This window comes from Haemaphysalis longicornis, unplaced genomic scaffold, assembly GCF_048455015.1.
Source record: "Haemaphysalis longicornis isolate Haplotype H1 unplaced genomic scaffold, Haemaphysalis longicornis Haplotype H1 scaffold_5, whole genome shotgun sequence".
NCBI classification, from domain to species: Eukaryota; Metazoa; Arthropoda; class Arachnida; order Ixodida; family Ixodidae; genus Haemaphysalis; species Haemaphysalis longicornis.
In genome coordinates, this window is record NW_027526385.1 from 77,290,080 (window position 1) to 77,303,385 (window position 13,306).

General features: G+C 47.7%; 1 protein-coding gene across 2 annotated transcripts in view; it reads right to left on the bottom strand.

Moving 5' to 3' along the window:
- Flii (FLII actin remodeling protein) overlaps window positions 1–13,306 on the bottom strand; it is a 59,312-nt gene that overhangs the window by 28,287 nt on the left and 17,719 nt on the right. For both annotated transcript variants that reach the window (XM_077670754.1, XM_077670753.1), the window contains 7 exons: window positions 12,772–12,875; window positions 12,577–12,696; window positions 11,536–11,594; window positions 10,606–10,763; window positions 5,185–5,420; window positions 1,487–1,661; window positions 134–216 (listed from right to left, as the gene is read on the bottom strand). In XM_077670754.1, the coding sequence (XP_077526880.1) occupies window positions 134–216; window positions 1,487–1,661; window positions 5,185–5,420; window positions 10,606–10,763; window positions 11,536–11,594; window positions 12,577–12,696; window positions 12,772–12,875 (935 nt within the window). The remainder of the gene's footprint in view (window positions 1–133; window positions 217–1,486; window positions 1,662–5,184; window positions 5,421–10,605; window positions 10,764–11,535; window positions 11,595–12,576; window positions 12,697–12,771; window positions 12,876–13,306) is intronic.

Here is a 13,306-nt window from a genome sequence, read left to right on the forward strand (position 1 = left end):
TGACAACGAAATGCACTCTGGACCAAATCTTCACAATTTCAAAGCTGCTCAGAGCAAGCAATCTGCATACATGGGGTTGAAGAGGCCAGCACCAAAGCAGTTTTTAAAAGTGGCAAGTGAGGGGATTCCTTACCGGGCATCTGTCCAACATCCTCTTCGAAAATTTCGCTGTAGTCGATTGGTGGCTTCTCCAACGCTTCGTCCCATCGTTTGGGCCTGCACAGGTGAAGGAGCGGCGTAATTTCATCCCAGCACTCCCACAGCAGTCACTCCCATAGTAGAAAGCATTGTAAACGGTTCACTTTCTTATTTTGGTAGTGACACAGCCAAGAACCCGTGGCCTTGTTGTGCAAGGATCTGGAATTACACAAAGCCAGAATAGAAGAGAAATCTTGAAGAAGAGCGGCTTTGAAACCACAAAAGCTTCGTTACTTCGTTAGCTGAAAGTGTGCGAGAAAACAGACGGGTTATGCACTGAGCTTTCCATTCAAGCAATCGTACACATGACCATGCGAAGTACAGTTGAACCCCTTTATAAGAGACACGTACCGGGGAGCAGTTTCTGTCTCTTATACGAGATGTCTCTTATAAGCAGGGTACCATGTTTTCACTTACTAATCAGACCCTAGTTCAATGTGGGCACCCTATGACTAAAACAAGCTCAAAAGAATGCTACAGCATGTTTCAAAAGATTCATTCTAATTTATGTTTGGCCCCCAGAATTTATGAAACAGTTCTGAATCTTTGTTTGCTTCATGACTGTATTTACACTATATTTTACAACCGATTCTGCAAGCTTTTTTTTCTTTCCTCGTTTGTGGAAGATGAATCGTACATGTTGAGTTCACAAGCCTGATGAATAGGCGGAGCGCACAGCTTCTTCCGCTTGTGCTCAGGCTATTCATTATGCCTGCAGGACTCAATATCTGCGATGCTTTTTGATTGGGAGCTATGCCAGTGGGAGAACCCGCATGTGCGATCGCGCTCCATCCAATGGATGGCAGTAAGCTTCAACCACTTCTGTAAGTTGCATTTCCATTGGCAGGGCTTCTCATCGTCATTTCATACCTGGCTGAACCACTGTGTGTTTGCTGAAGTGATAATAAATAGCGACTGCAGGCGTCTGTCGTCCACCTGTGCTTTCAGGATGGAAGCAACTGCAATTAGTGACTGGTGGCACTGTGTCTGAAGTTAAAATGTCTATTACAAGCGAGATTATTGATTAAAGTTCAAGGATGACTTGTCCCTTATAACCAATCTTCTACATCCGATGTCTGTTATAAAAGAGGTCGATTTAATGGGAAAGATAGGGCAGCCAACCATGTGGGTCAATAGTGTCTCTTATACCCATTTGTCTCTTACATCAGTGTCTCTTATAACGAGGTTCAGCTGTAGATGTGCTCCCGTGAGACACAGCTTAACACCACCTCTCGTAGTGAACAGGTGCTAAGTTCAGAGCCACTTGTATGTGTGACTGACGACTCACTTGAGGGAGTCGACACGGTCCTCTCCTCCTCCTCCTCCCCCTCCCCCCGACCGGCGGTCTTTCTCCTTGGCCACGTCGGTCATGCCCTTGAGGATCTTGGCCTGGTCACTGTCCGCCTCTCCTTCTCGCCTCCGACGCAGCCGCATCTTGCGCGCTATCGGGTCCTTCACGGGCGCTGCATCAGAACACGGCGGGATGTAGGGGCGAAAGCCACTTATCCAGACACCCAACCCATAATGTAATTCATCATCATCATCATCATCATAACCATCATGCTTCTGGACAACAGGGACAGCGGTAAAAGAATGACAGCAAAATGAGCTCTGTATCATCATCCTATATCATCATGTCAGCTATCATCATCGTGTTTCTGGAAAGTGCAAGCTTACAACACGGACAGCAGTAAAAAAACAATGCAAGAGCTCTGTATCATCATACTATATCGTCATGTCAGCTATATCAGCTTTGTATCATCATATTACACCAACTCACCCAAGCAATCGCTCTCACAGCTCTCACTGACAAATCATTGACTGCTTCCTGACGCATCTCAAAACAATGAAGCCAAAGGCAATTAAAAGGGCTACCCTGAAATGGACCAGTAAGATGAGCGAGGCAGTCTTGAGGTGTACAGAAGCTGCCCTGATGACCCGTGTTAAACCAAAGACTACCCTGCGCTGCTAGACGCAAGCGCATGAAAATTCAAGACCTGTTGTGAGAGCACAACGTCTGTCAGCGTGCAAAAAACATTTTCAGCTCATGCGATCCCGGAAAGATCCCATTTACTATCACAAATTGGGGGGGGGGGGTGTCACAATGCACGCTAGCTGTGAAGTACGACTCACTTAAATGAGTTTGAGTTTTGGAATTCATTTGGGACCAGCAGCATGCTACCAGTGGCTCACAATTGCAAAGAGTGAGCAACTGTCATGGCCAAGTAGCTGCTGGTGTCTCGCAACCAAGCCTGGTGACAGTGTTACAGCAACGGGCTCCTGTTCTCTAACCAGCCGCTGAAAATCATAATCGTCAACGTCATCGTCATCATCATCATCATCATCAACCTATCTAAGCTTATCCAACCACTGAGAATGAACAGCCAAATTATCGGCTAAAGCTGTACCGTATTTATTCGAATATAGGTCGACCTTTTTTTTCCGAAAATGTGCTTAAAAATTGAGGGTCGACCTATAATCGTGACCGAAGAACCTCGACCTATAGTCGTGATCAAAAATGGCGAGCGCACTGAGCGATCCGTTTCTCCGTCGCGCCCGGCGCTCCTCAATTTGAGGCGGCAGCGCGGAGCATCTAGAACAAAGACAGACAAGAAAATAAAGGAAAAAATAACAAAACAATCAGCGTAAGAAAACCACCCACAGCCGGCTATCGAGCATTACCTGCGGCCGAACCGGACACAAGCGAGCATGCGAGCGAGCTTACGTACTGGGTAGAGAGCCAGATTGGCTTGGCTTGGTGTCTTCGGAGCCGCGGTAGCGGCTAGCGCGAGGTGGGGGTAAGGTGACTTTCGCCACCTAGCGTAGCCACCTCGTGAACGGAACGGCGTTGCCTGCTTCGCTCGCTGTCTCTACTATCTCCCGTTCTCCATTTCATGCGCTTTCTTTGTGTTTGCTTCGTTGTGATTTCCGCACACAACGTTTTTCTCGTGCGCATTTCGCGATGTCACGTCGGACTTTAAGCGGCGGGTGATCCTGTTTGCTGAGAACTTGAACAACTGCGCCGCTCAGCGAGAGTTAGTCGTTAATGAAAAGCTGATCAGGGGATGGCGGAAACAGCGGGACGACAAACTTTTTGCTTGTAGGGGACTGCGTCGTGCGTTTCGTGGTGGGAGGCACGATGCTCTCGAGAAAAAACTCCGGCTGCACGTGGAAGAGGAGCGTGCGAAAGGACACCGAGTGTCCTGCGAAGATATTCAGACCAAAGCTCAACAGTTAGCGCTGCGAGGCGGGATTGGCCGTTCAGCCTTCAAAGCCAGTCGGGGGCGGGGGTGGGTAATGAACTGCGGCGCAAGTTCCGACGACGACGCAGTGTGTGGCTCCGACCAGTGAGGTGACCGCGTTGTAAATAAATGGGAGTTTTCAAAAGTTTCCTCAAGTTTTTTTCTTAAAAGTATGGGTCGACCTATAATCGAATATATTATTTTTTTTTCGGCAACTTCAATTTTTAGGGGGTCGACCTATATTCGTGCTCGACCCATTTTCGAATAAATACGGTAGGCTATTCATGGTGCGATTACCCAGCGACGCTTAAAGAGACACTGAAGTCAAAATACAAGTTGCTCTAGATCAATAGATTAGCTCACCGTGAACACGAATACACCACTCTTATGCGTAGCTTCTTTTTTAAGATAAGCTAGCAACTAGTGAAAACACCAAGACGGGTGCCACCTCCAATGGCTATACCGCGCAACTTGCACCAGAAGGGCTTGAATGGTCTGACGTGCGTGACATCTTTCCTGGCTGCCCCTGGATGGCGCTACTCGTCCATGCCGCTTTTTGGCAGCGGTACCACTTTTTGAGGAAGCGTGCGAGCTACGCACAAGCGGTTGGTTCGATGCCTACATTTGCAGGGCCTCAAAAGGACAATATATTTTTTGTTTTTGTTTTCAACAAAGCGTCAATACTGATCACGGGTCCTATGAAAAACATTTTGTTTAGTAATCGGTGCTGCAAAAGACTTGGAAGTTGGGGAAAGCACGACTGATTTTACAGGAACTGACCAAACTGCTCAGTACGTGACTGCGTTGCATTCGGTTGCTTCTATACCGCGATACATCACCGCTGCCTCACTTGTTTCCAGTTACCGTGACGCAAATAGCAGCTGAGTCGCTGTTTGCACCACATTTGATTAGCATTTGATTAGCGATTTCTCGCAATTAGGGCATCTTTCAGCGCCGAATCATCGCTAAAATGGCTATGGGACAGTCAGACTTTCGTTAGAAACCAACTTTCTGGTTGTGTCTAGTGTCCTTTCAGCAAAACACAACAGACTGATGCCGTTGCTTGAAGAGTTCAAAGTAGCACAACAGTAGTTATTTCTAAACTACTTTTACGCGTTACGACAGCCGAACGCCAGAGGTGCAAAAATTAAAGCCATTCCACTCAATGTGAAAGCTGTCGGAAGTGCAGAGCAGTGATTCACCATAATGGGCTGTAGTGCCGTTATCCGCTCACTGCTACCACACAACGCATTTCGAATGTCCCGCCTTCGCAGTGCTCACGTGCCCCCTGCCTGAAACTGCGCCAGCAGGAGTTCTGTTCCTTTTGTGCTTGCTTTTCTTCCCGCACGTGCCGGCGTTGCACTGCCACTTTTTTTGCTTACTATCATTAAAACCAACCCAACAAGCATTCCTAACTAAACGAACGTGGGCGCTTCCGGTTAGTTACGTATATTTTGCCTCAAATGTACCTGCAGTTTTCTTTGCGCTAAACAGCGGGGAGATAGATGTATGAGAAGCACCAGCGCTTCATGAGGTTCGAACAGTTATGGCTATTTAAACCACTTGGCTTTCGAAGCCTCTGGGTTACGCCGCAGCGACAGCAGCTAGGACGGAACACCATGTGGCTCTACTTGGGTCCAGCGAGCGAGCTACGACGACAAGGCGAGCCCCTAAAGTGCTCTGCACATAAAAACTGCCACGTAGAGACAAGCGCGTCGTGGACCGCTGCAAACAGCGTGCTCACTGGGCGCCGGCATCTGGGCGGTGGGTGCGGCCAGCCGCAGCTGCTCGCCGAGGGAGAAGTCGACGTTGTAGAACTCGGTGCCGGCCCCCCGCTGGCACTCGAGGGGCTTGGGGGGCATCACCAGGTCCGGGTTGTCCTTCAGGTCCAGCACCTCCAGGTCCGTCAGCAGGTGGATCGCCTCGGGCAGCGTGATGAGCCGGTTGTGGCACAGCACCAGCTTCTTCAGCCGCCCGCACCTGACGGGGCATTGGTTCGTTTCCCGTTCAGCATAGTTCGAAAAGCAAGTGCAACTTGAAGAAAAAGGAAACAAAGCAAGAGGGCAAGGAAGGAAGAAAGGAAATAAATAAGAAAATGAGAAAAGAAGGAAAGGAAAGAAATAGCGAAGGAAAGAAAGGAAAAAGAAAGAGGTAAAGAAAAGAAATAAGAAAGCAAATAAAAGAAAAAGAAAGAGGGAAAGAAAATAAAAGAAAAACAAAGGTGGAAAGGTAAGGAAAGAAATAAAAAAATTAAAGAAGGAATGAAAAGAAAGAAATGAAAGAAGGAAACAAAAGACGGAAGGGAGAAGGAAGGAAAGAAAAGAAATAAGGAATTAAGTGAAAGAAATCAGAAAGGAAATGAAAAAGGAAAGAAAGAAAAGGAGTAAAGAAGGAGAGAAAAAGGAAAGGAAAGAAATGAGGAAGAAAATGAAAGAGAGAACAGGAGTAAAGAAGGAGAGAAAAAGGAAAGGGAATAAATGAGGAAGAAAATGAAAGAAGAGAGAACAGGAGTAAAGAAGGAGAGAAAAAGGAAAGGAAAGAAATGAGGAAGAAAATGAAAGAGGAGAGAAAATGAAAGAAAGGAGGAAAGGAAATAAATAAACAAGGAAGAAAGAACAAGCAAGGGAAATACAGAATGAAAGACGTACAAAAAGATAAATACGGCAAAGCCCACTTATAGCACACTTGATTACAACAGCAAACTCAGACGTTATGCCCGCAGTTCGTAATAAGTGCAATGCGCATTTCTTACACTCCAAAGCGCGGCATGGCAAGTGGCGACAGGACGCGCTAGCTGCAGCCGTGGAATGACACAGGCAGCTCAGCTGATTACCGCTTTCGGGAAGGAAACTCTTGGTGCAAACAAAGTTACTCCTGTGAAAAAAATAGCTGATAATGCGGGGGAAAACTGGGTTGTGAATCTTGACCCGCCCTGCTAGTGTAAGCGAGTGTCAAACATTAGCTGAGGCGATGGGAGGCCGAACATCTCCATAGTCAGGAAGGCGTGGCTGCTCCAAATGGTTTCAAACCACCGCGACTAACACCCTGCCTCCCTACACGCGCAAGTAATAAGGGCACGCCTCTACAACATACCGATAGGTGAGCTGCTCACGCAACGTGTGTTTCCGCAGAAACCGCTGACAGAAAAAAAAATTGTTATGTCTAGAGCAATATAAGCTCCGGAAATGCTTCAACACTTCCCTGTGGCAGCGAGTGCAGTGGCACGCTTCCCGTGACTTGAAAACAATGCTGCAGTGTCCAAAAAAGCCCATCGGAGGTCGCAGTGTCATACGAGAACTGAATACAAGGCACTTTGGGATCACGTCACACATTCTTGGAAAATGTTTTCCCTCTTCTTTTTCTGTCTGGCTCCTACGCTCTTTTCTCCCCTAGCCAAATTAGAAAATACCATAAACAAAAAACACCGAAACAACTCTCCTGTCACTCATTCTACCCAAGGCCAGACTAAAAGGTAAAAACATGTGTGCTCCGCAGGTGTTAGCTCAGCTGTCGAAAACTTTTTTTCTTTTTTTCACGTCTCTTGTATTTCGTATCTCCCCTGTCGCGCACACCCTGTCACTGACTCCCAGCGTCCAGGGGAAACCCGAAACCCACAACGTCCCTTCCTGTTGACATTTTCTTTCAGCACAGCAAACCTTTGCTTGCATGGGCGGAGAGCTGTTAAAAGTGGCGACTTCAAACGCCTGCCAAGGTAGGGCATTCGCTGTACCAGTGCTGCCGACTCGTGCACAATCATTCTATCTGAACATACTGCTATTACCTTATTCCATACTGGAACAGCCACACAGCACTCGTTTGTCCTAACCGAGCACATGTTTCGACTGCAGTCATTATAACAGGGCTTGACTGTAGATCGATTGATTGATTGATTGGTGCCCGGTGCGGTGGCTCAGTGCCTAAGAAATTGCAACATGGAGCCAGGGGATACAGGTTGGATCCTGGTGGCAGCAGCCGTTTATTCTGATAGAGGTGGAAGTGTCGAGATTTCAATGCATGTTCCCCAGGTGGTCAAAGCTAATCTGAAACTGTTTACTATGGCACACCTCATAGCCCAGGTATAGTTAAGGCACATAAAGCCCATAAAAGTAAAGAAAAACTAATTGACTGATCAAGAGAGAGAGAACGAGAGAGAGAGATATACCGTATTTTTGCACGTATAAGCCGCACCAAAAATGTGAAAATTTCAGTGGCAAAGTACGGGTGCGGATAATACGTGGGGTTTTTCCTTTAGTGCAGCTTCATGGCAATGCGCGTTGTGCTGTGACGCTCCTACACACTGACTAATACCCCTGTCACACGGCAGATCTAATGACATTTACAGCAAATGACATTCGCTCTAAATGTCATTAATTCGGCGCTACACGAGAATACCGAATGACATTCAAGGCGAATAACATTTACCGGCTAACTGAGGTCCCGGACCTCAGTTACACCTCAGTTGGCGGCCGAATGATTAGCCTCGACAGCAGTAGCGCGTCCCTAGACAGGAAAATTCAGTAACAAACCAAAGAATACTGTTTCTAAAAACTGCCAGTAAACTTATATTGTCTTTTCTGTATTGTTGTTCTAATAAAGAAAGACCAGCGAGTACTAACAAAAAAGAAAATCTCGTCCCCAGTGCGCACGCTACCCTAATCCGGATTTTTTGCAGACTTGTCTCAGCTTGTGATGTCTACTGATGTCACCTAAATCGGTGGTTTTCTTGTTTTTATTTTAAAAAATATTCCTTTGTTACGTTTTTTTTTAATATTACGTGTGAAAACATTCTATATGCGTTTGAAATGTAATTTTGCGGTTTTGCAAGCTCGCTATAATCGTCACCGCTATCACAATCAAATGACATTTGTTCCGCCGTGTAGACCCGCACGGCCGAGCCGAATGTCATTTACAGCTAATGTCATTCAGTTTGAATGACATTAGATTTGCCGTGTGACAGGGGTACAGTCAAACTCCGCTACAACGAAATTCACGGGGATCGCGAAAAATTTCGTTGTAGCGAGAATTTCGTTGTCGCGGAAAAATCAGTAAATAAATAAAACAGGGCAGGCGTCTAACTGGCATCGTGAAATCTCCCACCTACCTTTTCGCCCCAATGTTGCCAACTTGCTTGGAGCTCGCTCCGCCAAAAATAGCACCCTTTTTATAGCACGGAGTTTATATCGTAATTTTCGGTCACAACGCATCTCGCGGCGCTTAGACCAGCGTTGTAATATGCGCGTCGTACTCGTGGAGATCCGCGCAAAAGCAGGCATCGTGAAATCACAGCGCGGAGTTTATATTTTAATTTGCGGTCACGGATATGCACAGGATATGCACGACACTCTGGGAGCATTTTATTTCCAAAACTTGAAAAAATCGCTGATTTTTGACTGTTCGCGCGTTCGCACGAGCAACGGGAGAATGCGCTGCTCACAGTCTGCGAGGAGCTCCATGGCGACATCATCGTCATGGGCGCCAAGGAAACTACGTAAAACTTCCAAGGAGTCCATGACGTGCGACGCGGTCACTGACGTCGGGACTGTCGGAACACCATGCCCGACTTCTTCGTCGTCGGATGAATCGGCGGTGGCGGCGGAGGCGGCGCGAGCACTCTTGAGGATCTCGGCATCACTCAGCTCCTCGTAGACGATCACGTCCGCGTCGGCATTTACGTAGTCGCTCAATGCTACGTTCTCAGGAACAATGCCGGCTTCCTCGAGAGCTGCCCATGCTTCGGCCGTTTCCTCCTTTTCCGCCGCCGCCGCCGCCGCTTTTGAGCGCCGTCGGCGCCGGTAATCCGGACATCGAGAAGCGGCAGCTTCTCGATGTCCGGATGTTCGGAGAAAATGTTGCTACTAATAATTTACATTGTTAGAACTTATCAAAATTAGTTAGAGTGGTTCAGTCCGTTGCAGATCGAGTGACTTGTGTCCCGGGAAAATTTTGTTGAACCGGGAGAACAATAAAAAAAGTGGTTCGTTGTGGAGGGAGTTTTAATACATTGGGGCCTATGGGATGCGGGCGGGGAATCAAAAAACCTTCGTTGAAGCGGGAATTTCGTTGTAGCGGAGTTCGTTGTAGCGGAGTTTGACTGTATAAGCCTTCCATGGCAGCGATTGTGCAGAACACACAAGGACAAGGAAGAAAAAACAAGGTTGAGCGCACTTTAACAACTGAATTTTATTAGTGAATTGTGACTTTCGCCTTGCAGTCAGTGTGTTCTACCTGCTAAATATATGCTTTTTCTGTCTACATAGTACGTGATGTGTTGCTTGAGCAGTAGCTTTGGTGCAGCCTTTCCTGTATCAAATGTGCCGGCAATACACACGATTTTTTTTCCTTTTCCAGCGGGCTCAAAGTGGGGGTGCAGATTATATACAGGGGCAGGTTATAAGCGCAAGAATACGGTTCTCTTGAATTTTTCAGCGACACTCTAGCAACGCCTTCACTCCCACCTGACACGACCTTTCTGCCAGCAGTGCATGCCTGCAGTCTTCTCCTCCTCTGCCATTCCCTTTGTTTCCTGTTCAACTTTTTGCCCCTACCTTCCTCAACTCCTTTCTCTTCCCTTAGGAATTATGGGATAGGACGGGATGGGATAAGCTGGACTGGGTTGTGTGGTGTTAGGTTAGGTTAGGTTCAGTCCAGTTAACTAGCAAATGGATGGCTACATAAATGGGCTAGGCGGACAGATAATAGACAGGCAGGCAACCAAACAGCATAATACCGCTAGAACTGGCTCGCATCTCTCACGAAGCAAGAATATTGATAGGAGGGGAAACGGCCCATTGCGGCGTGCATAGGCGAGCGTCCACATAACGTCACATTGAGTGAAGTACCACCCGAGTACCACGTGTGTACCACATTGAGTACCCCCTCAGTATAACCGGTAGATAATGTCACAATGAGAACCAATGCGACCTACAAAGCTTCCTAGCTGCAACAGCAAAGGAGAGGGTAGCAGCACTTGATGGATAGCGGCCACAAACTATTCCGGGGCTCCTCGGTTTCTCCTCTCACGACCGCTGCCGTTAGCAATTAGCCTAAGCCAAGTGCTTGCGACGTTACCTGGCCGCCCTAGGAAGCTTACTTCGTGGTTTCTCTTCCCCAGCTCGGCTGGCTGCACCGAGCGTACATTCAACGAAGGAGGGCCCCCAAGGCTTACCGCACGACCCCCTCGGGGATCATCTCGAGGTTGTTGTGGGCGGCCATGAACACCTCGAGGTTGTGGAGCTTGCCGATGCCCGACGGGATGCCGTCAAAGTCCAGCTGGTTGTCGTTCAGGTACAGCCGCGTCAGGGTGGTCAGCTTGCACAGGGCCGCCTGACAAGGCGGCAATCGGCACGGGTGAGTTATATAAACGTCACATGCGTACAATCGTGACCCTTGCTGTTAATTGCTACAGCTCCTCAAACTCCTACAGGCAACAAATGAGCTGCAAAAAAAGAGAAGAAAACCTGCAGCTCGGCAACCTATAGCAGTGACCATCCCACAGTGACAGCTGACCCACTTACGGACACCTTGAGAGAACCTATTGCGTTAAGGACACCTTAGGGAACCTATTGCGTTAGGGAACCTTTTGCGTTACAAACCCTTACAGGCACCCTGAGGGAACCCGTTGCGTTACCTTCTAAGCACCTGCTGCTATTCCCAATGAAGTCCTCACAGGGCCCACAAGTTACTGTCTCAAGGAGAAGGAATGCCGCAGCAGAGAACATTCACACACTTTGAGCGCTCCTGCCAATAAGCTGCATTCTTCAATTTCAAAACATAACACGAACAAAATTAATGCCATTGATGCAAAGAAAACGTAACGAAAAAGTCGGGCTTCCTAAGCCGATCCATGTGGCACCTTTTCGTTGCACACACCGCTACAGCGCATGTGATTGATGTCTCCTCATCACCTGTACAGAGGGAATTGATGGGGCCATGTAATCCCCCTGTGTGTTGTGCTTTGCACGCCCTCTTCATGCCTTCACTGGCAACAGCCACACGCTCCATTTGCCACGCCAGCAGAAAACAACCCCCTATAGGCTGCTAATCATCGCTAGTGATGCGGCTAAACTCGGAAGCAAAAAGGGGCACCTCTACTTACGGGAAGAGAAGTGAGCTTGTTCCGAGACAGGTTCAGGGTCCTCAGGTTCTTCCACACATCTGTGAAATGACAAAGGCTTCAGCCCAGCGATAGCAATACAACCATTCTCAAGCTCACCCAAACGAGACATTTCCCCCAACTAGCGCACTTTTAAAGTCGGGAATCTAACTTCTAAGATGAAATTCGGATTGAGAGGGATTGCAAAATCAAATACGAATGCAGTGTCACCGTTTTCGTCACCACCACCATTATCGTCGTCACTTAAATCTTAACAAGACCACACAATGGTTGTGCTCTTCAGCTTACAGTAACACCAACATAATTAGACTACACTTTTGCCATTACGAAATTTGTTTTTCCCTCTACAACTTGCGCAAGCAGGCACAGCATATCATTCGCGAAGCTTCAGCACTCCGGCTTCACCTATTTCACGTATCAGTGATATCTGCAGCAGCTCTTGTGCACAAGGAAGAAATAAAACGTCGGTAGCTCTTTTTTTTTCTTTTTTTCTTTTTTCGCGGGCTCGATTCTCGGCCGCCGCGGCCGCTTTTCTGACGGAGGCGAAAAGCAGAAACGCCCGTGTATACGAGATTTCATCATCATTTCATCGGCACACGTTAAAAATCCCCAGGTGGTCAAAATTAATCCGGAGCCATCCACTACGGCGTGCCTCATCGCCTGCGCTGTGTCGGCGCGTTAACCCTATAATCAATCAATCATTTTTTTTTGCATTTCATTTTACAAAGTTTGCTGCAAGATACCTATGATTTACAAAATTGCATTCATGACACAGTAAGCATTCGAGTCTGTCAGCATGACGGCACCACCTCACTACTGATTTTGGCAAGCAGCAGCAGCAGCTTGAAACGCTCTTTTCTAAGCAGGCAGTCTGGGGTGCAAAAAGGGAATCACGGAAAAACGGGAGATTATAAGATCAAGCACAGTTTCTTGAACTACTTGGCTCTACACCAATGTTGCCTGCCTGCATTTAGCTTAGGACTCTCAGCTTCCCCCCTTCCTCTTCTACACAGGCACACTTGCCTCCAATGACGGGCGAAACCTCCGTAATGGCATTGTCGCTCAAGTTGAGTCTCCGAAGCGTCGACAGCGTGTACAGGACGTCGGGTATTCGGGGCAGCCCATTCTGGGAGAAGTCCACATCTGCGAGAGCAGCAGAGGAGTGTAACCACTGGTAAAAGTCCTACCCAGAGGAGGATTGATCCACGATCAACTCACCAGACAGCACGGCTGACGAGTCCAGGGAGACCGGTGTGTTGATCACCGTTCGCTGCGTGTTGCGCATGTGAAGCACCTGCAGCGACGTAAGCGCCGGCAGCTGCCTGCAATAATCGACATACCCCTTTGACTCGCCTTGTAGAAAATGAGCGTCCTCTAATAGTTCGAGCAAACTCTCGAGTGTCAGAGTTGTCGGACAGTGTTTAAAACGTTTGTTCCAGTCGCTTATACCCATACACACACTTCGGTGCGTCCACCGCGTCTGTGCGCCCCTCACAAACTCAGTGGACTAGAGAAGTCATAACTTAAGTCATAATCATAATTCAGGTTCTTAACATAGATGTCATATATACCCTGTATGACAGCACCTGTAGCAGAGCACAGTCAGAAGCCGTTGAAGATCGCTGCGTAAGGTCATGAGTCGTAAGTCGTCGCAGTCATAACTGAGCACTTGCCACCAGGGGTGTGCGAATATTCAAGTATTCGAATACGAACCGAATAGTACCTCCACGAATAATTCGATTCGCGAATCGAA